This window comes from Schistocerca gregaria, chromosome 1 (assembly GCF_023897955.1).
Source record: "Schistocerca gregaria isolate iqSchGreg1 chromosome 1, iqSchGreg1.2, whole genome shotgun sequence".
In the NCBI taxonomy this organism is placed as follows: Eukaryota; Metazoa; Arthropoda; class Insecta; order Orthoptera; family Acrididae; genus Schistocerca; species Schistocerca gregaria.
The window spans coordinates 1,058,789,907-1,058,816,803 of NC_064920.1; the positions used below are offsets into that span (position 1 = coordinate 1,058,789,907).

Here is a 26,897-nt window from a genome sequence, read left to right on the forward strand (position 1 = left end):
ATACAAGTAATAGGAGATGATATCAGCTACTTGAACTTGTTTTTATCTGTAAATGAAACAATCATCTCGTAAGGGACATTTATTGGCAATGTCACAGCAACTGCTAGGGTAGTTCATGATGCATTACCTGTTTTGTGGACTGTTAAAAAAATGAGAAAACATTAGCAGCTCACTGAGACAGGACATTTTCCCACATAGATTGACATATGGTATTGTTAAGACATTGCATAATAAAGGGGATAGATCTGATGCTAACAATTACCGCCCAATTTATCTTCTGACAGCTTAATCAAAAATTCTTGAAAAAATAATGTAATCAGGATCAGCTTCACATATTTGTGAAAATGATGTACTAACAAAATGTCAGTTTAGTTTATATAAAGGCTTTTTTCCCAAAAATGCTATACAGGGTGTACATAAAGTCCGCGAACACTTTCAATTATTTACTGCACACCAAACATTGTGCAGAATCATACACGTCATTTTGAAGAGACACCCTGAAAGTTCCCCCTCCCCCTCATGTTACAGAAGGGGACAGCTGTTTCATGAAATGATTTCCCCAATCACCAGATCTCACTCCGTGCGACTTTTTTCTGTGGGGACACATTAAAGATCTACATCTACATCCATACTTCGCAAGCCACCTGACGGTGTGTGGCGGAGGGTACCCTGAGTACCTCTATCGGTTCTCCCTTCTATTCCAGTCTCGTATTGTTCGTGGAAAGAAGGATTGTCGGTATGCTTCTGTGTGGGCTCTAATCTCTCTGATTTTATCCTCATGGTCTCTTCGTGAGATATACGTAGGAGGGAGCAATATACTGCTTGACTCTTCGGTGAAGGTATGTTCTTGAAACTTTAACAAAAGCCCGTACCGAGCTACTGAGAGTCTCTCCTGCAGAGTCTTCCACTGCAGTTTATCTATCATATGCGTAACGCTTTCGCGATAACTAAATGATCCTGTAACGAAGCGTGCTGCTCTCCGTTGGATCTTCTCTATCTCTTCTATCAACCCTATCTGGTATGGATCCCACACTGCTGAGCAGTATTCAAGCAGTGGGCGAACAAGCGTACTTTAACCTACTTCCTTTGTTTTCGGATTGCATTTCCTTAGGATTCTTCCAATGAATCAACTTTATACGATCATTCCATTTTAAATCACTCCCAATGCATACTCCCAGATAATTTATGGAATTAACTGCTTCCAGTTGCTGACCTGCTATATTGTACCTAAATGATAAAGGATCTTTCTTTCTATGTATTCACAGCACATTATACTTGTCTACATTGAGATTCAATTGCCATTCCCTGCACCATGCATCAATTCGCTGCAGATCCTCCTGCATTTCAGTACAATTTTCGATTGTTACAACCTCTCGATACACCACAGCATCATCTGCAAAAAGCCTCGGTGAACTTCCGATGTCATCCACCAGGTCATTTACGTATATTGTGAATAGCAATGGTCCTATGACACTCCCCTGCGGCACACCCGAAATCACTCTTACTTTGGAAGACTTCTTTCCGTTGAGAATGACATGCTGCATTCTGTTATCTAGGAACTCCTCAATCCAATCACACAATTGGTCTGATAGTCCATATGCTATTACTTTGTTCATTAAATGACTGTGGGGAACTGTATCGAACTCCTTGCGGAAGTCAAAAAACACGGCATCTACCTGTGAACCCGTGTCTTTGGCCCTCTGAGTCTCGTGGGCGAATAGCGCGAGCTGGGTTTCACACGACCATCTTTTTCGAAACCCTTGCTGATTCCTACAGACTAGATTTCTAGTCTCCAGAAAAGTCATTATACAAGAACATAATACGTGTTCCAAAATTCTACAACTGATCTGTTGCATGTACTGCCTCTACCATATGATGTGGCAGAGTTCCAGGAGAGAATATGGGAAGCTACTGCCACCGTTGATGATGCCACACTGGGTTAGGTATGGCAAGAATTCGATTACCGTATTGACGTCTGCCGAGTGACTCATGGTTCGCATTTCGAATGTTTGTAAAAAAAGCTTTCAGAGTGCCTCTTCAAAATGCAATATGTATGACATCTGTACAATGTTTAGTTCTTGTGCGATAAATAATTGAAAGTGTTCCTAGACTTTCTGTACACCCTGTATATGCTTTCACTGATCATGTATTAAATTTCTCTGTATGTCCATATTTTCAGAGATGGTTGCAGGAACTCAGTTGTTCACTACAGGATGTCAAATCGAACACCTTAGAGGGCTGAAAGGTGTTTGATTTAACGTCCTATACATGAATACTCTGAATAGCTGAACATCACCCATTGGGATATTTTGTGACTTCTCATAGGCTTTTGACTGTGTGAATCATGAAATTCTTCCAGATAAGCTAAGTTTATGATGTGAGTAGGGCAAGGCACAAATGGATTTATCCATATTTAACTGGAACAATGCAGAAGGTCGAAATTAACAGTACAGGTAGTCTGCAAAAATCAGCAGAGTCCTCAAACTGCGGAGGTATCAAGAATGGTGTCCCACAGGGTTCAGTCTTGGTTCCCTTATTGTTCTTAATGTATATTAATGACTTGCCACTACATTCATGAAGAAGTAACGGTAATTTTTTTGCTGATGATGCATATATAGTAATCACTCCCAGTAAACAAGAATTAGCTGAGGAAATTGTAAATAACGTCTTTCAGAAAATTATTAAGTAGTTCTCTGCAAATGGACACTCACTAAATTTTGAGAAAACACAGTATGCACAGTTCTGTACAGTAAAATGTATAACACCAATGATACGTGTAGACTGAACAGAAGTCTGTTGCTAAGGCAGAATATTAAAAATTTCTGGGTGTGTGCATTGATGAGAAATTGAATTGGAAAAAAAACACATCGATGATTATGCCTATTTTCATACATTGCTTTCATTTGACACCATATTTTGGGGCAATACATCATTAAGATAAAAAGTATTCACTATAGAAAAGTGTGTAATCAGAATAATAGCTGGAGCCTACCCAAGATCACCTTGCAGACATTGATTTAAGGAACTGAAGATATACACAGTACCTTCACGATACATATATTCACTTATGAAATTTCTTATTAATAACACATTCCAATTCAGGAGTAATAGCAGATGCATAGCTACAACACTAGAAGAAAAGATGATCTTCACTATTCTGGGTTAAATCTGACTAAAGCACAGAAAGGTGTGAATTATGCTGCCACAAAAACCTTTGGTCATTTGGCAATTAGCATTAGAAAGTCTGACACGTGCCCAACCAACATTTAAAAACAAATTAAAACAATTTATGAATGACAACTTCTTCTACTCAACAGATGAATTTTTAGATATGAAGCAGCAACTAAAAAAACACACACCTGTGTAATGAAAACTTGTGTTAAACTGATACATTCCACATCATTACAAAATATTGTATTCATGATCTATGGAACAAGTATTAATGTAATGTAATGTAATTCTTGCTGACAGTTGCAGATGCAGCAGAATACATGATTAAGGCTGCGAAAGCTTTGAAGGTATTTTATCCTAAGGCATTTCATATGACATATTTAACACATGCTCTTCACTGGCTGGCAGCCTTAATTTCCTTTGCAATGAAGTATCTGTGAATGTGCCACCAAAAGTGAAATTATTTGCTGATATGATGAAAGGTACTTGTTTACCCCCCTAAGCCAATCCTCATGAGATGGGGTACATTGACTGAAGCAATTCTATATTACAGTGATCAATTAGAAAATGTGAAAAGGTGCTTGACATAATGCATAAAAATGAAGCAGCGAGTAACCCTGCTTAGTTTAGTGCTTGCAGTAAGAAGAGTCAACAGAGTAAATTGGTATTTATTAACACATATTTCAGTAAATTCACATCTGAAATCACATGTCTGGAAGGAAAAGACATGCCTCTATCCACTACACTGCAAGTATAAGAAAGAGCTGTCACTGGAGACATTGCAGGAGAAATACGAAACTATCTTTACAACAAAACAGAAAAAACTGATGAAATGAATCCATGTTTAAATTTAGTGCAGGATATGAATAAGGTGCTATAAGGAGAAAGTGAAAAACAGCCTAAAGCTGGGTCTGGAAGTGGCATAGCCTCTTTTCAGTACTGTGCTCTGACTTTCATGTGAAGCTGAGAGACCTTTATCTTCTTATAAAAACAATTTAAGTGACAGAGAGAAAATATTTCTTCCGTAAAACTGTGAAAAACATTTTTTTTTTCAATAGAAGTGCTAAAATAGATTCAGGGAGAGAGAGGGAGAGGGAGAGGGGGGGGGGGGGGGGAAGAGAAATAAATATTAATTTTGTTAATGACTAAGTTCTAAGTTTCGAAATAAATTTGCAAATCTAATTACTTCATCTAGATTAATACATGTAGGAAAGTTGAAATAGGGTACTTTATTTTTTATGCATATTTTAAAGTTTTTAGAGCATATTTACCAGATATTTTAAATGGAGATGATTGAATATATCATACTTTGTAGTACATCTAAATCTGAGCTCTTATGGTGGTGATGGTACCGGTGATGGGGGAGTAAGTAATTTATAGCTGACAAAAACTCAGATCAGGACCAGATGGGAGAAATTAAATACAAGGTGGAATTTGATACTAACAGTAACCTTTCAGACCTTTTTCAGCATGACTGATTATTGATGTGATTCTAGATGTTCAGCTTAGTTGTGATTTCCATTTTATGCACAATATTTCAATAACCGACTCAGTTGTCTTCTTCAAGTGCTGGGAGTTATGTTATTACATGTACTCACTGCCTGTACTCGAACTGTATCAACAATAATTCATAGTCTGGTTGGAGTCCAGCCAGCTAGTATACAAAACAGCACAACTTGCAGCAACTGAAGAAGATGACTGGGCCAGTTGTCAAAATAATGAACATAAAATGGAAACAACAACTCAGCTGAACAACAGATATTTACCAGAAATGATAATATTTTTCGTGTAGGATCATCTACAGATAATAACAATTTAATGTTACTGTATCATAAAATACACATCAATCTCAGAATAAAAGGTAAAAGTCATCAACTGTGAACTACATGTGTAATGCACACAGATAATGGAATACAGCAGTACATTAAAGTCAAGGTATGCTAATTCCTCAGTATGCTACATTCTAATTAATACTTATCACTAAAAGATTTAATAAAGGTTTATACCTGCTAACAGTTTGACAATATCTGTGAAGGTCTTGTAAATTTCTCCTACATAAACCAGCTTCCATTCTTCCAGTAAGTCTTTAAACATTTTTTTGTCCAGTTCTTTGTTGTCTTCTTTGGCAACTTCTTTGAAGAAATTGTCAACAGCTCGAAACAAGAGGCATGTTGCAACTGCAAAGGAGGTTAGGTTTCTCCTACTAGTGCTGTGTGTGCGTTGCGCATTTGTTTCTTGCAGGAGAGTCTTAACAGCACTCTGTAAATTCTTTACAAGGTGCACAAGAGCCAAAAGAATGAAATCCCACATGCGCACTGGAAGAACATGCCACGCATTTTTCGTCACTGCAGCAAGGAAGTGTATTTTCTCTATCAACTTATGTACTTCTTCCCAGTCAACATTTGACAATTCACTGTAACACATTAAATCACTGTAATCAGTATTCCGAAGATACAATGTGTTATTAAGATAATATTGGATATGCCTGAGAAGACAGAGTTATGAGCTGCAGATTGGCCCAGACAAATAGAACAAGTGACTGATAGTGACATACATAATATGATCCTGCATTGGAGCAGATATGATGTTTTACAATCATTTGTAAAGTCCTGATGCAGTGACATAATTCAGAAGAGAACTATATGTGTATATGTATGCAAAACTTCTTTTCAACTCCAATGAAGGACTGTAGTTTAATAGTGTAGCAGTAATCACAATATGTGCCCATGACCCAGTCGTCACTTTGGCTTTTAAGTGAGTGGTGACCTATCCTTTCAATTATATTTTCCTTAGACACTAGAAACCAATAATTAAATACATATTTCTACTATTGAATAGAATACAAGAAAGAAGTTATTACCTGAAAAAAGATCAAACTAAAACATCAGTTAAGTAAAAGTGGTCAAATCATCAAATTCAAATTTTTATGCAACCCATGTAGAAATTTTGCTGGTGCTGGGCTGGCTAGTTTCCCCCTCCTGCCAACAGCCATTTTTGCTGTTCTATGTCCTGAATTGATGGACTAAGGCATCAGTGACAGCTTCAGATGTTATTACAGAAATACATTCTGTATATGGTACTAATTGGAAAAGAATATGGAGTGGAGGGTGCAGAATTGGCATTGGTAAAAAGGGATTCATTTAAAGGATTATGTGTATATGACAGCAGAAACTTAAGCAACTTCAAGGGCATTATATTAGCAAAAACTTGGAATAAGCTCCTTCCTTCAGATGAGTCAATAAATTGCATCTAAAGAGACACCAAACAGCCAATTTGTTTCTGTACTTGGAAAACCAGTTACATATGTTCAATATTTGAAGAATGTGATCAGAAAAATATTCAAAACTGGCTTGAATGTGATGTTGATGACCCTGGCTACTATCAAGCAGTGTCAGATGATGAAATAACTGCCAGTGTCACCTGTAACGAATACCTGTACAATACCAAGAAAACCAAGAACAGGCCTTACAACAATGACAATGTTGGTAAAGGGCTGTCCAGCAAGAAAGTCATCCCTTGTTGACAGATGGCCATCAAGTGGTTAGAATAAAAGAATATGTTGCAGCCCAATGGCTGTCTTTGAAACATTTGCAAGATTGAGGGAGAGGGGTGGAGTATTGGGGTGGGGTGGGGGAGGGGGGTGGGGGCACTGAATCTCAGTTCTTAAGCAAAAGCAAATACTGCTCCAGCAGTTTTCTAAACTTCTTAAATTAGTCTACACAGCCCCATTTCTCTGTTTCATTAATGATAAAAATAATATATATGTACAGTACTGTTCTGTGTTTAATTTGATATTTATTTGTGTTGTGGCAGCCACGCCATAAAAATGACCCCCACTTCAGTTTTATACTGCTATTAAATGACCAATTATCCAACTCATCCTGTCGCCAGTTCCCTCCTCGCCCCCCTCATCCTCACATGCAAGTGCAAAATTCACCCACCACTCTCTCTCTCTTTCCCTCCCTCTCCTTGTAGTAGTTGTGTTTGTGAAAGAGCACACAGGGAACAGTTCACTATGTCATGTGACAAGGAGGTGGTCTGACACCAAGCACTGGCTGCCAGTGTGATAGTTGAATGGAGGACACACAAGGCATATGATATCTGTGCAGTTGATCATGCCCAGAAAGCAGGTACACAATATGTGGAGTATTTCATCTCCAAAACCATAAAGGTATCGGACTTTCTAATGTGCCACTGTGTCAAGAGTGTACTGAGAGTACCTTAACTGTGGGAAAACTTCTGCTACCAGATTCAACTGCTACTGGTGGGGGGGATTTCTTTTGACTACTGCAAATTTTAACAGTGGAGAGCCTGGCCAATCATTTGCCTATTCAATGCTGGATGGTAACAAGTATTGAGTGTTCACATTGTGCAGAACCACCCTCTTTTTGTGGGGTACAACCTCTACTCAAAGCAAATCCAAGGGCAATAGAGGTTAGCAAGGGTGCAGGAATATCACAACAAATCCTAGGGTAATAGAGGTTAGCAAGAATGCAGGAACATCATAAATGAAAGCTCAAAGCATGGAAAAAGACTATCTGGATGGTCCCACTATATGTAGGTATGTCCAATGGCATTGTATGAGTATAGGGAAAAGCACCACATATTGCTTCCCATCAGTACTCCATTTGGGCATGTCGTGGAGGTTGTGTTGTATGTGGCCCACTTGTGTGAGTAATGTTTACTGAGGATGAAATGGGGACCCTAGTAAGTCTGCTATCATCTTTTACCAGAAAATGATACTTAAACCTACTGTCTGTTCATATGAGATGATTTGTTTGCTTGCAGCACCCTACAGGTGGCCCATACAAAGTCTGACTTTTATGTTATTATGAAAATACTGAAATAAAAAGTTTTGTTAGTACATATCGTTTTACTGTCCCTCAAAATATTCTCCATAAAAATTTATACACTTTTTCATGAGTTTGTATCAACTTTGATTTTCTTCCACTCTGAAGCTGGTACATCAAAATTATGGTTTTGGAAGGATGTAATGGCTTCTTGGGGTAATGGAAATCACTAACCATGCATTTTTTGTTTGACATAAGGGAACAAAATGATGTCATCAAGTGATAAATCTGTTCAATATGGGCAATGAGACATTAATACAATGTTTTTCTTCATCAAATGATCAATTTTTTGATATGCAGTGAAACAGAATTGTCACAATGAAGAATGGTGAATTTTTTTTCCTGATTTCATTGACAACTTGTGGCAAAGAAACTGCTACATACCTTTCTGAATTACCTGTTCTGGAATCATAAAGCAACAACCATGACAAGTCTAATGTAATCAAAGAAACAAGTAATCATATTCTTGGAAGTGCTTTGCCGACAACTTTCATCAGTTTAGATTCATATCAGGAGCTACACAAACAGTTGATGGCTTCTTAGTGTTTTCAGCTTATAGGCAAATGTTCTAAAGATGTTGTAAATTAATTTTGCATTTTCTTAGTTGAATTTTGAGCTTTTCCTCACACCAACTCAGAAGAACCACTTTTTGAGACGTGATCAACCTGTCTTGAATCCGTCAGCAACATAACTTTTTTGCACATAAATATTTGTGGAAAATCGATAACACTGCAGACTACGATATGACTAATCATGACCATTTCATTGTAAGTCACATGCCAATCCTCTTTAGTCACATTGCACAAAGCACAATTTTTTAAGAACAACTACTAATTCTGGTCAAACTTGACAGAATTCTTCACTGACTGAAAAATTGTTCTGTGGACAAACTTTTTTATGAAGATGATTAATTACTGAAAGTTGAAAGAAGCACCTTGAGGAGCAGTTGTCAAACACAGGATGTTCAAAAATTCCAATATCAAAGTTTTGGGATTTGTAGGTGGGAGAGAATATGTGATATTTCAAATAACCCACGTCTATGACAGTTTCAATTCAGATGCTTAACTCATCTACTTCTGTTTCAGGAGCTGAATTAGGCATGGCACAGTAAATTATTAGGTAACAATTTGAATAGAAACATAACAAAATATCCATTTATCTCTTTAACACATTTGTTTGTATTAACACTTACAGATGATGTGCTTGATTGTTGCCAGCTATGCTCCAGACTGAACGCTGAAAGGCATAATCAGTCTTAAACGATGATGATGATGTGCTTACATTACTCTAAGGCAAAACAGAACCCAGCATAGTGTACAGTATCAACACATTATAACAGAAGCTTGATGTGGAGACATCAATGTTGTTACAGACTTTGTAACTACGAAGCATGTTCTGGTACACTCTCTCCACCCCACCTGGTATGTCTTCAATTTCTAGTGCAGTGGCCAGATCTCTGTCTCTACAGGAGTCTCGTAGCAAGGCAGACATTAACTGACATCAGGTGACTGTCGATGCAGTGCACGTCATCCTGTCTATGCTATTGCATACCAGACCAAGCCACTCAGAGACTTTTTTCTTTCCCTCAGCAGACTTGGTTGCATTACGCATCTGAATTGAAAGCACTGTACAGCGTAAATGGTACATTCCAGATATGTGTTTCTATTCAAAATATTACATACTCATTCCCCTCTACAAGTCCTAGAAGTTCATAATGGTAATTTCCGAACGCTCTGTATTAAAAATTGTCATACTCTATACAATGTTATTTATTAATTTAAGAATGAAGCATTTTGCCTGGACAGGACATCAAGTTATCTCATGAGCGCTGGTGACAGCAGTCTTAGCAGCACGAAACAAGACCATGCACACAGGCCGCAAATATGGCCTCACAACAAACCCGCACCGGATGCTCATCCTCATACACACAGAGCATACATACGAATACTGTGTGTGTATGTGGTTGGACCTCTGGTGTCATTTTGGTCTGGGGCCATATTTACAGCTTGCACACATGGTCTTGTTCTGCACTGCTATGGCTGCTGTCACCAACATTCATTAAATAACCTGATGATTCCCTTCTTCTTGAGTTAATAAAAAAACTGTGCATCCTACAATTGTTTTAATATTAGCCAAAATACCATTGCTGTACCATTTTCAATTGTGGAGGGTAAAAATCGTAGAGGGAGACCAAGAGATGAACACACTAAGCACATTCAGAAGGATGTAAGTTGCAGTAGTTACTTGGAAATGACGAAGCTTGCACAGGATAGAGTAGCATGGTGAGCTGCATCAAACCAGTCTCTGGGTTGAAGACCGCAACAACAACAACAACAACAACAACAACAACAACAACAACAAAGATGTCATGATGGAGTGGAATAATTTTTAGAATTGTTGTCAAGTTAGGCCTCTAAAATATCAAAAAATCATCCAACAAAAATCTTCATGAGAAATGTATATTTTTTTCAAAACACTGTTTTTATAGCCATTCACTTAGACAAACCACTTACTCACTTTCTGAGCTGCCATTGTTCTAAACAATAAAAAATATATCTTTTTAAATTGCAACACTACATCTCATCATTTCCATCTAGTGATCACTTGTAAGAACTTAAAAGGTGGCCCTCATTTCTGCAGGAAGATATGGTATAAACTCATTACTGCTGGACTGTATCAGAACGCTGTGAGACACACTTCACAGACTCATTTTACTCATAATAGCTCCTGATGTCAATCTGACAGCACAGTTATGAGAACAATTGTGCACCTTGAACCCAATTCCAAACGATCTGCATGAGTTGATAGTTGGTCAGCTGTCATGTAACAAGATAGTGAGCCAACACAGTCAGTGTCTCATGGTGTCCATATCACAAGGAACTGCAATTTTATATATGGTCTCTCTGAATCTGGGGTCTTAGTGATTTGTTCCTCTTATTCAACATTCTCCAATCTAGCCCCCTTTTTTTCCTGAGAAGAAACGAACAGTACTGAAAGCTCGGTATTGTTTTTTTTTTTTTTTTTAGTTTTAAATGTATCTACTAGCAGTAATCAGAATTTTGTCTCCTGAACGGAAGCCTATTTCTCATGGCCAGTGAGTTGTCTCCAACTTTTCACTTAGGTGTAATTTTGGACAGCATTTAAACCTAGCACACAAAAAAATTAATATACCTCAAAAGATACATCTTTTGAGGCTGGTCACTCTTTCAACATTATAAATGTAATTGCAACTTGTGGTTCTTTTACAATTTAAATTTCTAACAGCCCCCCCCACCCCCACCCCCTCCATGCAGGCGCTACCTGCACTCGCTACACAATATGTGAATGAACATAGAGAACCTAACTCTTGCAATATTACAGAAGACACAAACAAGGAATTTTAAAAAATGAAATTATTACAACATACCTGTATATCTCCACTTGTGCTTTAGTTTGAGCTGCACTCACTCATGCCATCACATTTATTCTAAGTGGTAACAAATTAAAACAAAGGGCAATTTTTATATTCCCCAACAGATGGTTTCTAACTCCATTCCACTCTCAATAGCTATACCTTCCAAACCCCCCCCCCCCCCCCCCCCCTCCTGTGAATTCAGCATAGAAGTTTGCCACCTCTTTACAAATTCCCACTGGCTTCAGATCACTATTGGATCCTACTCACAGCCTAACATGTGCTCACTTGTCAAACTACAACTCATAAATGTAAATTCACATTGGCAAGGTTTCAGTTTTACATGCAACCCCATCTGGATTCTCTACTGATTCTCACAGTTTGCCTTGCATCCTTATGAATATACAAAATCACCCCTCTCTGTCCATGTGACATATGTTATAAATGTTTAGAGTTCTAAAGTCTTTAAAACAGATTGTAACAATTCATTTCATCATGCATTTATATCTGAAGTTTACAAGAGGTACTTACCTCGTGGGAATTCGTGCTTCAACTGTTTTCCAGTATGCTGGAATGTGCTCCATGAAATGCCTCACTACAATGTTACCACTTTTATGAAAGGGCCGTGTCACATTATTCAGCCAGCAAGTAATGGTGGGCAAAGTTTTTGACAGTTCTGTTTCTGCAAAATCCACATTGCAGTTCTTTGAGGCGTTAAGGCCATAAAAAATCTGTAATTGATAAAGTACTGGTTAAAGTTTTTATATTGTGTGACACAACTTACCAAGGGAGACAGCAAGCTGAGCAAAATAATTACAGTAAAAATTACCAATGAAGTACTGTTCTAATTATAAAATACAATAATATACAAGATATTCTTAGCAATGACTTAGACAGGAAGGCAAAGTGAAAGTTCTTGGTGTTACAGTGGAAAGTAAGAATGTATCTTGCTCTTTCCTACTGCACTGATGGAAAATAATTTCTTTCCTTTGACACCCAGTGGCAGAAAATGTTGCTGTAAACAATGCACTTGACTTCAATGGCTGCTTTAGAAGCCATGTCATCTGGCTCTTCCTCTATCAATAGCAGCTTCTTTGAAGTAAGTAGACTGGAATTGTCCTTAAAAACATATCCTTTGTTCCCCACAATCCCCGTGACCTCAATCTCAACTAGTCCCTGTCCCACGCTCCCTCTGCTCCACCAACTTCACTCACTCACTCCTTCCTCTCCTAGTCATCCCCCCCCCCCACCACCACCACCACCCTTCCCCCTCCTCCCAAGTCAGACCAACATTTCACTTGTTACACGACTTGAGCTCACTGGTGCCACATTTCTATCACATTTCCTGCCTGCCTCTCCCTATCAGTTGTCAATCAACCTTCCCTCCTACCCACTCTCACCCTCCACACCTCACCCGTCACACCATTCCACCTGACCTAAGCAAACTAGACATGATTTCTTAAAAGGAAACTCTTTCAATCTGCTCAAGAAAAAGACATAAAAACTAATTTTGCAGAGAACTAGAGAAACAGATTTCAGATTCCAATACAGTTAAAAGAGCACATGCTACATTATTTTGTATCTGTACAAAAACTGCAAGAATCAAGAAGTGCCTCTTGCCTCTGCTCCTATGGCTACCTATCCATTTGATACTTGTGTTAAGAAAAAGGCACACAAACATGTATGCACTCTGAGGTTTATGGAACATAATGTGTGAATTAATTAATTAAATGATTAATGTCAAGGAACAGACCAATGTGTTTTAATCAACAGTGGTAATTCAACAGGCAAAACTGAACACAGATAAAAAAATGTTAAAAGATTTGTACTTTTTTAAATTATAGCAGCCTCTGCAAAAGAAACCAAGAACTAAAAAAATGCAAAAGGAATTTCTGCTTAGCAGGTCATAGCAAACACACACGTAAACAGAAGCTGACATTAACACTTGCTTCCACACATTCCTCCATTGGAACAAAAGAGGAAAGAGGAGTAAAGCAGGAATATTTAAGGATCAAGTAAAACATTAATTGGAATGCCAGGTCAGATGGGACCTTTCAGAACACTGGAGTCTTTCTGGTACTACCGTGTCATGTCATCCTTAAATAGCACCAATATTAATTTACTCTTACAGAACTTCCTAATTTCCGTATCTTGGGTTTCAAAGTTGTTTATCACAGAGATACACTAATGGCCATAAATTCTCACCTGTTCAGTATGCATTCTGGGCAGGCCAAATAGTCTGGATTCTTTAATAAGACAAGAGAATATTGCTGTTCCATCTTCTATGCCAAAGGCATATTTGTGCAGGTTGTATATTGCCCATATCCATGTATTACCCTCCACTTCTGCCCTGCAAAATGGCAATAGAACTGTGTTACATACTGCCTTTATTTAAGAAAAGATTATTAAGTATTAAAATGTATGAAATACACAAGTGTGTCACCACAACATGGACAAATTTTAAATTTACCATTACATTATTCTTCTGTCAGAGGTCAGTGTTGAGCTCTGCACTGTCTGTTTTTCCTAATAAACAGCAGTAATCTCAAAATATCCAAAATGTTCAAATGAAGTGCAGAGTACAGTTAGAGTGTCAAAGTGGTCAAAGGTCATGAAACGGGTGTTTGGCAAAAAGTTCTTTAAATACCAATGTCTAGTTAGGAGAAACGAGATATTGCTTTGCAGAATAAAGCCCCCTCATTGGAAATCATTCAGAATAATTAATATCTCCAGGACAAAAAGTTTTTAAGAATATTTTTCAGGAGATCGTGTGGGATGAAATTTATAGCAAACCAAATGCTGACTTAAAATTTAATCTATTTCATGACAAATTCATATAAATATGACACTCAATCTTAGGTTTTTTATCTGTCACTTATGGCTTCTGTCGCCTCTGAAAATGTTTGTTGATGTGAAAATTGCCGAGTTGCACCATGGTTCGGCATCCATGTTAAACTGAAGGCCTCCCTGTGTACTGGCTGGGTAAGTCAGTTCAAAGGTCTGAGGAAGACAACAGTAAACCAACTCCACAGGACCATGCCCAGCAAAGCACTGAATCATTCAAAGCAAATCTTCAGGTTGATGACTGCTTTACTTTTTTTTTATTTGAAAATAACTTTCCTCATAAACTAATCAGAAAGGGCATTAAACGAATTGACTACAGCCTTCAGTATCACCAGCTGAATTTGACCAAAGGTAAAAATTATTCCAAAATGGAGACCAAAACATCACGATCACCCATTCCTATGGTGCGAAAATATAAACATCAATTATGGAATTGTACAAATTCTTAATAATAAATATTGAATCTTCTCAGATAAGTGCTGGAAACTGGCAGTTCTGGGTAGGGACAAACTAAGATCTAAAATAACGATAAAATACTAAAATACACAGAGAAAAACCACCAGGTAAACACAAAATAATAACTGGTATCAAAGATGAGGAGGGCGGGAATCAAAATTAGTGTGAACCAACAATAATATCTCGAGACCTACAAAGACAAAAAGTGAGATTAACCCAGGCAGTCAAAATTTGCAGTAATTCACAAAACACAGTATTTGAAAAGGTTACATGACCCATTCAACTCAAGCGAGACTCATGATACCAATATAAAAAGCGATACCAGAACAGAAAGCCAAAAGGCAATCCTAGTAGAGATAGCCAAAAAATGCAGAAATCAACAAAATGTGATATCAAAAGTATCACTTGACCTATATAGCTAAACTGCATACAGAAAGCCAAAATCATAGAAACTAAATACATCTGATACCGCTTAGATGTGAGATGGTGTACATTAAAGAGGGCAATGATGATTTACTTTATTCTATCACTGTACTGTGTTGTCAGCAGCCACCTCAACTAGTTCTGATACACCTCAATATATTACTTTCAGCTATTAATATATTAAACTTTACACTAATGATCTGTAAAGTGTAATATATTAATAGCTGAAAGTGCCTAAATGCTATTGCCTCACTATTGGGATACAGAGTCATGTGCCAATGAGAAGAGTGGCTGGAAGTGACAGGAAAATAAGCTGCATCTAGTTAAGTCCACAATGCGGTTGTGGCGTACCTCCTTCTAGCCAAGCAGATGGGATGAGGTCCTTCTAACTCATCTTCGCATTGGACACAGCCCTAAATGCATGGCTTCTAGCTCTGCTGAGAGGACCATCCTATGTGTGGTGCTTGTGGCATACGGATCATAATGCACCACATTTTAGTAAACTGTATTTTGTATTCAGATGAGAGGACAGCCTTTATATCCCCCAGGAGAGATTCTTGGTATTCATTTGATTGTATGCTCAGTGGATCTGTGTCTGTCCTGGAGGGACTGGGAAGACAAAAAATCCCCACCCTATCTGGGACTGAACCTGGGACCTCCAGGCTGGAATGCGTAAAATGAATGTCACATTAATCATTCCACATAATTATGAAAATTTATACAAATAAATCACGATTAATGATGTGGCAAAATACTCTGCTTCATAATAGTTGCATGAAGAGTCCAGTGCACTGGTGAGGAGTTGTTACTTGACAACACTTGGAGGACACCTGAAGTGTCTGAAACAGCTCAAGTGCTGCTTTTGGAGAATTCGAGTAAATGACTGCTATTATTGACAAACATTATTCGTGTCAGTGAGTCAACAACATGTACAATTGGCTCTTTGATAGAAACCTACACACCGAAGTTAACACAAATGCTGTCTGAGACTGGTATGGTCAAGTGAGTCAGTCAAAGTGATTTGCTTCTGTGTTGACTGAAAAATCATACCAAGGGGCCAGAACAAAATTTTCCACTAGTCTAAATATAATAAAAGAAGTTTATTTGGCATTATTTCCAGTGTTGTGAAGCTGTGGATGGAAATCGTGACATCTGGAACTCCATATGTTTTTCACGAAGACAGTGCACTGACCCACACAAACCATTTTTACACCTACATCAATACTATGCAAACCATTGTCGTGTGCATGGCAGAGGGTATTTCCTACTGTACCACATATTAGGGCTTCTTTTCCGATTCGTATGTGTATGCAGAACAGAACGAATGCATGTGTAAGTACTTTTGTGCACACTCTAATTAGTGTAAGCCTGTCTTGTGGTCTCTACAGGAGTAATACCTTGTGAGCTGTAACATAGTCCTAGATTCTTCATTTAGTTCTGGTTCTTGAATCTTTATGAGTATGCTATTATGGGATAGTTGTCACCCTCTTCAAACATCTACCAATGCAGGTTTTCAAAATTCCTGCGACGTTCTCCTGTGAATCGAACAAACCTGTAATCATTTGTGCTGCCCTTCTTTGTAATACATCCACATATACTCTGCAAGTCATTGTACAGTTTATAGTGAAGAGTATATCATATCGACTTTCTTTACTATTCCATTCATGTATTGAGCTGAGGAAAAATGACTATATATATATGCTCATGTACAAACCTTAATCTTCACTGCCCAAGATATATTTTGGTGACACATAATGTTTGCACAGTCTTTCACGTATACAGGTTCTCTAAATTCATCCACCACTGACTCAAGAACATTGGTGTCTTTCCTACAAGGATTCCCATTTACTTTCCTGAGCATTTCTGTTACACTTACTCCTATACCAACCTGTTTCAATTCTAGCACTGTGTCTAAGAATCTGTTTAATGTCTGTTGCTGTGTCTACATGATAAGGGCTCCAAACACCAGAACAATACTACAGAAGTCTTTCACTACTGTCTTTTATGTAATTTCCTTTACAGATGAATTGTATTTTGCCAGAAGTTTTCTAAATATAATTTGTGTGTTCCATTCACTTTCTGTTGCTGATTTTGTGATTGTCCCAGAACACTGGTTCTTAGTGTTACCCCCCCCCCCCCCCCCCCCAAATACTTGTATGATATGACATGTTCAATAGTTAACCACTAAAAATGTAGTCAGATACCTCTTGTGTTATAAGCATTATCTTATACTTATTCATGTTTAAAGAGGGTTGCCATCAGAAATTTCTTTTCAGATCTTTTTGGAATTCCATATGATCATCAAATGATGATATTCTCTGGTCTCACTGAAAACACTAGATGCCCTATTACTCTCTCATTAGTGTTTCAATGTAACATACTGGGTTCCATTAGTCACATATTCCTTGAGCCAATCACATTTTTGCAAAGATACCTCATATGATTGTCTTGGTTAGTTGGTTAGTAGCTGATGATGTAGTACAGTGCTGAACATCTTTCAGAAATTTAGTAACCAAGTAATGATAATACTGCTCCTCAAGAAGAGAAGCAATCATGGCATAAAATCTATTGTTCTGTAAGCTTAATCTGTATTTTGTAAAATTTTTTTACAAGAATATTGTTAAATCGTATAAGTGTCATCCTTTCTGCAACTCAACCCATTGAGCAGACTGGATTCGGCAGTAGCTTCAGTAAACTCCACTATATTTTTGTTGTTGTTGTTCCTGTTGCAGTTTTGGAGTCTACGAGTACTCGACGGTGATGTTATCAGAACCCTTATAAATATTAAAAGAAATGAATATGGTTAAAGGGGATAAAAATGTTGGCACACTCACTCACTCCTATCTCAATCATGGTGATCCACAGAATCACTCCATATCATATTATGTAAAACAAAGGGGAAATAATAAACGGTACTACACCTGGGAAGAAAACAGAAGGAAAACAACAGAGGAGCTAAAACAATGATACAGGTATATGTGACCGGCTGACCACTTACAAAATACCTCTAAAATTTTTGAAAATAATTTGTACAAACCACAAAACCTTAAAAGTGACATCACATTTGTTTGAATGTCACTTAAAATAGGGGGCAGATCTGTCAGCAAATCTGTTGCTGCCCTCTGGTCCAAAAACAAAACACAGCCTAGTAAAATGTGGTGCACAGTGATCTGTACCCACATTGGAGGGTCATCATGCTGGAGCAAGAAGCCATGCGTCACAGGACTGTGGTCTTTGCGAAGACGAGTAAGAAGGACCTCATCCCGTCTTTGTGGCTAAAAGGAGGTACACCACGGCTGTGTAGTGGGCTTTACTAGATGTAGTTTATTATCTGTCATGTCCAGCCACTTGTCTTCCTATTGACACAAAACTCTGTACCTCAACAGTGAGGCAATAGCGTGCAGGGGAATGGCACACTAAAATAACTGAGGATCACGACTCACCTCCTTGGTTGCTACATCTGTCCATTCATTCCCGCAATACCCATGTGCTCTGGTACCCAGCAGAAAGACATTTCTCCCCAGCCATTGTAGTTGTAGGGGGATGTCCTGGATATTCTGGACTATTTTATCTGCTGGGTACTAGTGTCATGGAGAGTAAAGACCACACAGAGAATTGGAATAGACAAGGAATTTAGCACTTGAAGCACATCTCACCTCCTTCAGTGCCTGTTAGATCGCTTATAATTCTGCTTCAAGGACAATAAAAGTCTCGAGGCATTCTGACATTGAGGACATTATTGTGGAAAACAACAGAGCAACCAACACACTCCCCCCTCTTTTGACCCATCTGTAGAGATGGCTGTAGAGTTGTGGCGCTCAGTTAAAATGTCATAAAATAATGTATTAAAAACATATGCATGAGTGCAATCTCTCCTGTGCTGTACCAACTCTAAAATTACCCAGGGCCCTCTGCAGTAACCATGGTGGCAAGCAGTTAAAAGCATAGATTTGGGGTTGTACATGCTTCATACCAACTGACTCCAGCTTTCGCTTCAGGCAGATCCCAAATGATCTTGCTGCTCATGGACGATAGAAGAAAAGGCATTCCAGAGATGGACAAATAACGGTACAGTATGCAGGTGAATTTGGAGTTGCAAGGAACTCACATGACTAATGTACCATGAGGAGCTGTCACGGGATGGTGAGTGGCAGTTCCCCAACCTCTGCCCAGAGCCTGGGTATGACACTGTTCATGTAAGCACCCATGGCCAGCCTAAACCCATCAAGGTGGATAGCGTCACTAATCTTCACGTAAGAAGGCCTCACTGACCTGTAGTCTGTGCATCTATAGCTTAGCCACAAACACACAAAAGCCTATAAAACTGAAGCAGACATGCCCTGTTTGCTCCCCAAAACCTGTGGATAAGGCACTTTATGACATTCAGTGTCTTCTGCATTTTGGATTCAGGTCTATCAGATGTGGTAACCACGACAGTTTGGAGTCAAAATTAGGTCCCAGAATGCTCACTAAGTCTTTAAATGTAGAATGGTGTCCCTTATATGTTAGTCAGGTAAATTAAAAGTATGACAACAATGATTAAAATGAAAACACAAAAACAAAACACACACACACACACACACACACACACACACACACACACTTATCTGCAACAAGCTGTAAACTCATCTTTGCAGCCCACTCCTCTAACCTCTGTACTGTAACCTGAAACTGATGTGTCATCGTTGCAACACTAGAGGATGAACAGAAAACAGCAAAATTGTCTACAAATAAGGAGCACCGCACAGGATTCCTTACCATTAATGTGATACTGTTTATGGCTATGGCAAAGAGGGTAACACTTAAAACACTGCCCTGATGAACATCATACTCCTGTTCAAAATGATACCTGGTCATGACAAAATCCGGTGCTGCAAGACAGCATGCCACCAAGAGTGATCTAAAAAAATCGCCAAATCAAGAAAAATCATATGAACATGGGAATGAAAGCCCCACAGATAAGAGTTGCATGACAATACTGCATCTTCAAGTAGTGTCGTAAGCCTTACTGATATCAAAGAATTTGACGAGATACTAATGTTTATGCAGGCAAGTCTACTGAATGGCCGCCTCTAGTAGGTTCAGGTTGTTGGCAGTGGACTGAAATCTCCAGAACACACATTGAGAGCAGCTAAAGAATTGCCTGGTCTCTAGCAACAAAACCAGACAATGGCTAACCATTAAATCCAGAGTCTTTCCTGGACATCTTGTTAAGGCAACACTCTGGTAACTACTGGGATGCAAGCAGTCCTTTCCTGGTTGGGGGAGAGGCATCAAAATTGCCTTTCTCCATGAGTTGGGGAAGTGATTTGTCTGCCATATCAAATTAAAACATTCGAAGTGGATTTACTTTGACACTGGTGGCAAGTGTTGAAGCGTGCAGTACCGGATTTGGTCATGACCAGGTGCAGTATCACGAGTCTCAGACACTTCTAATTCCAGCTCCCATATGGAGAAAGGGCAGGTGTAAAACTCAGAATTGTGTGATCAGAAGTCCAACTTGCCCCTCTCTGCAGTTGCATGGTAGTGGCGAAACATCGGGTCCTTTGTAGAACAAATGGAACAGATGATAGTGCCTAGGAACACTTATCAAGACCCTTTTTTGCTCTCCTTAATTACGTGTCAAGCTTTGGCTCTCACGACTCTATTCTGTGAGGCTGTCTGTGATTGGGCAGCATTTAAACCATCAAATAACTGCACTCCTGTTCCAGATTGCTGAAAGGCACTCATCAGTCCACCAACATACATGTTGCCTTCTACGATGACCTGAAGACTTTGGGATGGATAAATCAGTGGCATGATGGATCACTCATGTGACGTGGTCCACTCATTCCTGGACACTTGTGGTGTTCAAACACAGCCTGCTGGTTGAGCAGTGTCCAGTTAGCCCCGCTGATCATCCATTTTGGTGGCTTCCGATCAAGCAGTCCTCCATCCAAGAAGTGGATCTACGGTGGTAGGAGGATACTGGAATGAAGGTCACCAGCTGCTTCCCACTGCGGTGAGTCTGCATGCGTTAGAGAGCAGAAAGAGAGGTTGGTGGTTGAGGATGATCCAGTGACAGCTGAGAAATGTGCGGGACTGCATATGTTGAGGATGTACAGCTCCTGTGATGTCATGAGGTTCTCCATGACTCGAATCCTGGGGCAAGTACAGTTGAAGCCCCATATTACATTATGGGCACTAAAGTCACCCATTAGGAGAAATGGACAGGGGAGTTGTGCAGTAAGGCCTGCAAGAGCTGCAGAGTCTACTGCATCCCGTGGAGGTAAATACAGGGAACAGATAGTGATATTCTGAACCACGGGGTAGCAACAGCCGCATCTTGTAAGTCAAAGTAAATACAGGGAACAGATAGTGATATTCTGAACCACAAGGACAGCAACAGTCGCATTTGTAGGTCAGTAATCAAGGCGAGAGCAGAGAAGTGGTGTGTATTACTGACAAAGACAGCAATCCTTCTCTTGACTCTGTCCCCAGTCAGGTCATTCTTTCAGTGAAGGGTATAGCCCCATAGTGCAGGGACACCGGTGGCTTTAAAATGTTTTTCTTGTAAGCACAGGCACAGAGGGTGTTCCTGTGCTATCAGTTTCAATTGCTCCACACATGTCCAGAACACAACAATGTTCCATTGTAATATGGCAGCCATCTATGATCAGTTGCACTTTCACCCAGTCTTTCCTCCAGGGAGGGGAGCCCATAATGGGTCGAGACTCAGTCTTGGGCAAAGTGACTGCCCCCAATCAGACATCAAGGTCTATTAGTTCTACAGAAGAATCATGAGAGATGGCAGAGCCGATGATGATAACACTGTCGGAATGTTTACTCCCCGACTTCAATGGTTGGTGGATGCTTGACATTTGACTTTTTGCCCCGGTCAGCCTTCAGAGCCACAACCGTGAGTGACAATGCTGGATGGTGGACAAGACTCAGCCTTTGGAGGAGCAGGGAGATGCAGAATGTTGGCTACCACATCCTTGTCTGGGAGGAAGTATAAGTATCAAAGCAACTGCAGCAGCACAAGTGCACTGACAAATGCAGGTACCAGCGCTGACGCTAGCAAAGTCCATTTGTGTACCAATATTGGTTTTCTGAACTGGCTGTTTAACAACCGAAGTAAAGTAGGCAAACAAGGTGGGCTGCATGGCCTTGTAAATCTTTTTAATCTGAGGAAGGAGAGCATTCTCGCTTTGAACTCTTGTATCCTCCATTCTTCAAGGAGGGCACAGCAATCTCTAATCCAGACAAGATGGACCCCAAAGCATTTCACATACGCCAGTAGAGATGAACATCCAACTAACTCATGGGCAGCCTTACCCCACTGCCACAAGTGGCTTCTCCCTTACATCCAAGAGTGGTGTTCCCAGATCACTGGCATTTAAATTAATGCACTGGATGGGAGACATAGAGCTGCACTGCCTTCTTGGGCCCACTCAACTTTCAGGTCTTCTTTTGGGACGTCAACCATGTCCCTGCACGTCACTAAACCTCTACTGTACTTTTAAGGTACTATGGAGCTCAGTCTCAATGGCATATTCCCAAAGGCTTTTGGTCTTCTGTAGGTGTGCCACTTCTTGGGAACTTGAGCTTTTGATCAACAGTGTCTCATTCCATAACTGGTTAATAGATTTTAATGTACCTGCAGTCTTCTCTAAACCCTTTTGAATGTAAAAAGGTGAGATTTTTTCAAAGTTTCCTTCTCTCCTTTTAACCTAAAAAACACAACCTGACTAACAGCATGAATTCTGTTACTATACATACTATAAGTCTAAAACATCCCTGAGTGTGGATGGTTGGCTACACAAGCCCTTTTGTTTGACTGAATGCTGGGACATACCAGCAGCATAGCAATTCCACTGGGAGGATGAAGAAAAATTTCAAATGGCTGTTACACCTCAACAGCCATGCACCTCATCAGCAGGAAGCATACCTACACCTTCAGATGGAGGTTTTTTTATAGATGGTTTTATTGTCCTCATGATTCAGGCAGGCAAACCAACGTCCCTGTTCCCCGTGGCACACAACGTTCCACCGCAGCACCAAACAATGGTCAGCTTACAGTGACAGGAGACTTGTGGTGCATAACAAATCCAGCTCGGTAACCTTGGGGTTGCCAAGCAAGTACCAAACAAACAAATGCTGAGCCCCTGAGGGTCACTATATTTTTGTTCTCTGAGAAGTGGTAAGCAGAGCAAACAAATACTGGATGCCTTTTGTAAATTTTGAAATGGCCTTTGATTCAGTCAGCCATGCTGATATTGAGCCATCCTTAGCTGGACAAGATGTGGCCTCTGTTACAATTCTGTACCACATATATAAAACTTCTACTGCTTTCGTTAAGTGTCATGGAATCCAACTCAGGAGTTAATAAGTCAGAGAGGTGTGAATCCAGGTGACCAGCCATCTTTCCCAAACTGAGCTCTGCCTTCCTAGAAATGGCAATGTCATAATTAAACTGGGAAGAAACAAGGAATCAGAATCAATGGGAACATACTTAACCTGAGATTTGCAGATGACACTGTGCTATTGGCAAATGGTTCTGAAAAACTACAGACGTTGGTATTGGAGCTCACCTCGGTACGTCACACAGTGGAACAGGACATAAAGCTTTCCAAGACAAACGTTCTGTCTAATAAATAAATGTACACCTCAAAAATACACTACTGGACACTTTCAGAGAATACATTTATCTTGCCTAGATTGTAGACACAAGAGCTGTAATTTTTCAATGTATCAAGTTAAGTGGCAAGAACTTGGAAGACCTTCAGCTATCTTCCAGATAAACATGGCAGTAAAACTGAAAAAAATAATTCTGGGTCAGTATGTCTTCCCTGTGTTGACTTACAGCGGTGAGACTTGGACACTTCATGAACATACAACACAGTAACTTAGAACTGTGCAGCAAGGTGTGGAAAGCTCTATGTTCAGTTTCACAAGGAAAGACAAAAAAGGGCTGGAGACATTAGATCAATTACTGATATCAAAGACAATCGGAAGAGAATAGTCACTATGAAATGGCAGTGGGCCAGCCATGTTACCAGAAGAACTGATGACCAATCGACAAAGGTCAATGCTGGAACGGAGCCCACTAGACAGACACACTCCATAAGGATGACTGTCAGACTGATGGTCCATGAGGAAGACTGTCAGACCGATAGGACAAAGACCTGTGGAAGATCGCTGGAGTTAGCTGGATGAACATTGCCCAAGACTGTTGCTCATGGAGAAAATTGCCCAAGGAAGAAGAAGTTGCAGATGTACCTGAACTCAGTACTGGAGAGGCTACATCATTTACTGACAGTAGTGCTTAATGATGACGACGACACTTACACTACAGATCATCTTTATGTTATGTGCCGAGAACAAGCTAAGCTACTGTAACACTGATACAACGTATTCTGTCTCTCTCTCTCTCTCTCTCTCTCTCTCTCTCTCTCTCTCTCTCTCTCTCTCTCTGTGTGTGTGTGTGTGTGTGTGTGTGTGTGTGTGTGTGTGTGTATTCTACACTCCTGGAAATGGAAAAAAGAACACATTGACACCGGTGTGTCAGACCCACCATACTTGCTCCGGACACTGCGAGAGGGCTGTACAAGCAATGATCACACGCACGGCACAGCGGACACACCAGCAACCGCGGTGTTGGCCGTCGAATGGCGCTAGCTGCGCAGCATTTGTGCACCGCCGCCATCAGTGTCAGCTAGTTTGCCGTGGCATACGGAGCTCCATCGCAGTCTTTAACACTGGTAGCATGCCGCAACAGCGTGGACGTGAACCGTATGTGCAGTTGACGGACTTTGAGCGAGGGCGTATAGTGGGCATGCGGGAGGCCGGGTGGACGTACCGCCGAATTGCTCTACACGTGGGGCGTGAGGTCTCCACAGTACATCGATGTCGTCGCCAGTGGTCGGCGGAAGGTGCACGTGCCCGTCAACCTGGGACCGGACCACAGCGACGCACGGATGCACGCCAAGACCGTAGGATCCTACGCAGTGCCGTAGGGGACCGCACCGCCACTTCCCAGCAAATTAGGGACACTGTTTCTCCTGGGGTATCGGCGAGGACCATTCGCAACCGTCTCCATGAAGCTGGGCTACAGTCCCGCACACCGTTAGGCCGTCTTCCACTCACGCCCCAACATCGTGCAGCCCGCCTCTAGTGGTGTTGTGACAGGCGTGAATGGAGGGACGAATGGAGACGTGTCGTCTTCAGCGATGAGAGTCGCTTCTGCCTTGGTGCCAATGATGGTCGTATGCGTGTTTGGTGCCGTGCAGGTGAGCGCCACAATCAGGACTGCATACGACCGAGGCACACAGGGCCAACACCCGGCATCAAGGTGTGGGAAGCGATCTCCTACACTGGCCGTACACCTCTGGTGATCGTCGAGGGGACACTGAATAGTGCACGGTACATCCAAACCGTCATCGAACCCATCATTCTACCATTCCTAGACCGGCAAGGGAACTTGCTGTTCCAACAGGACAATGCACGTCTGCATGTATCCCGTGCCACCCAATGTGCTCTAGAAGGTGTAAGTCAACTACCCTGGCCAGCAAGATCTCCGGATCTGTCCCCCATTGAGCATGTTTGGGACTGGATGAAGCGTCGTCTCACACGGTCTGCACGTCCAGCACGAACGCTGGTCCAACTGAGGCGCCAGGTGGAAATGGCATGGCAAGCCGTTCCACAGGACTACATCCAGCATCTCTACGATCGTCTCCATGGGAGAATAGCAGCCTGCATTGCTGCGAAAGGTGGATATACACTGTACTAGTGCCGACATTGTGCATGCTCTGTTGCCTGTGTCTATGTGCCTGTGGTACTGTCAGTGTGATCATGTGATGTATCTGACCCCAGGAATGTGTCAATAAAGTTTCCCCTTCCTGGGACAATGAATTCACGGTGTTCTTATTTAAATTTCCAGGAGTGTATATTAACTAAATCTGAAGAACTACACTGTCTGTAAGCTTAGCAACTTTTTAAATATTCGTTATGTGTGTACTGACCACTCAACACATTAACTATCCAGTCAGCTGTTACTTTTTCTCCTTTTATTGTTTGTGTTCCATCCTGGTCTTTCCATTATTACACTGAAGAGCCTAAGAAACTGGTACACCTACCTAATATCATGTAGGCCCCCATGAGCAAGCAGAAGTGCCGCAACACGACGTAGCATGGACTCGCCTAATGTCTCAAGTAGTGGTGGAGGCAATGGACACCATGAATACTGCAGGGCTGTCCATAAATCCGTAATAGTATGAGGGGTGGAGATCTCTTCTGAACAGCACATTGCAAAGCATTCCAAATATGCTCAATAATGCCCATGCCTGGAGAGTTTGGTGGCCACTCAGAAGTGTGTTCCTGGAGCCACTCTGTAGCAATTCTGGACATGTGGGGTGTTGCATTGTTCTGCTAAAATTGCCCAAAGCTGTCGGAATGCACAATAAACATGAATGGATGATGGTGAACAGACAGGATGCTTATGTAAATGTCAACTGTCAGAGTCGTATCTAGACGTATAAGGAGTACCATTCCAATAGCACACACCCCACACCATTACAGAGCCTCCACTAGCTTGAACAGTCCCCTGCTGACAAGCAGGGTCCATGGATTTATAAAGTTATCTCCATACCCAAACACGTCGATGTGCTCGATACTATTTGAAACAAGAGTTGTCCGACCAGGCAACATGTTTCCAGTCATCAACAGTCCAATGTCGGTGTTGATCGGCCGAGGCGAGGCATAAAGCTTTGTATAGTGCAGTC

At 40.6% G+C, this 26,897-nt stretch overlaps 1 protein-coding gene across 1 annotated transcript in view; it reads right to left on the reverse strand.

Moving 5' to 3' along the window:
• Positions 1-26,897, reverse strand: part of LOC126281199 (E3 ubiquitin-protein ligase listerin) — a 133,845-nt gene that overhangs the window by 33,461 nt on the left and 73,487 nt on the right. Inside the window, exons 14-16 of the mRNA XM_049979927.1 lie at positions 13,618-13,762; positions 11,944-12,143; positions 5,178-5,584 (exon numbers count right to left, since the gene is read on the reverse strand). Of these exons, the coding sequence (XP_049835884.1) occupies positions 5,178-5,584; positions 11,944-12,143; positions 13,618-13,762 (752 nt within the window). The remainder of the gene's footprint in view (positions 1-5,177; positions 5,585-11,943; positions 12,144-13,617; positions 13,763-26,897) is intronic.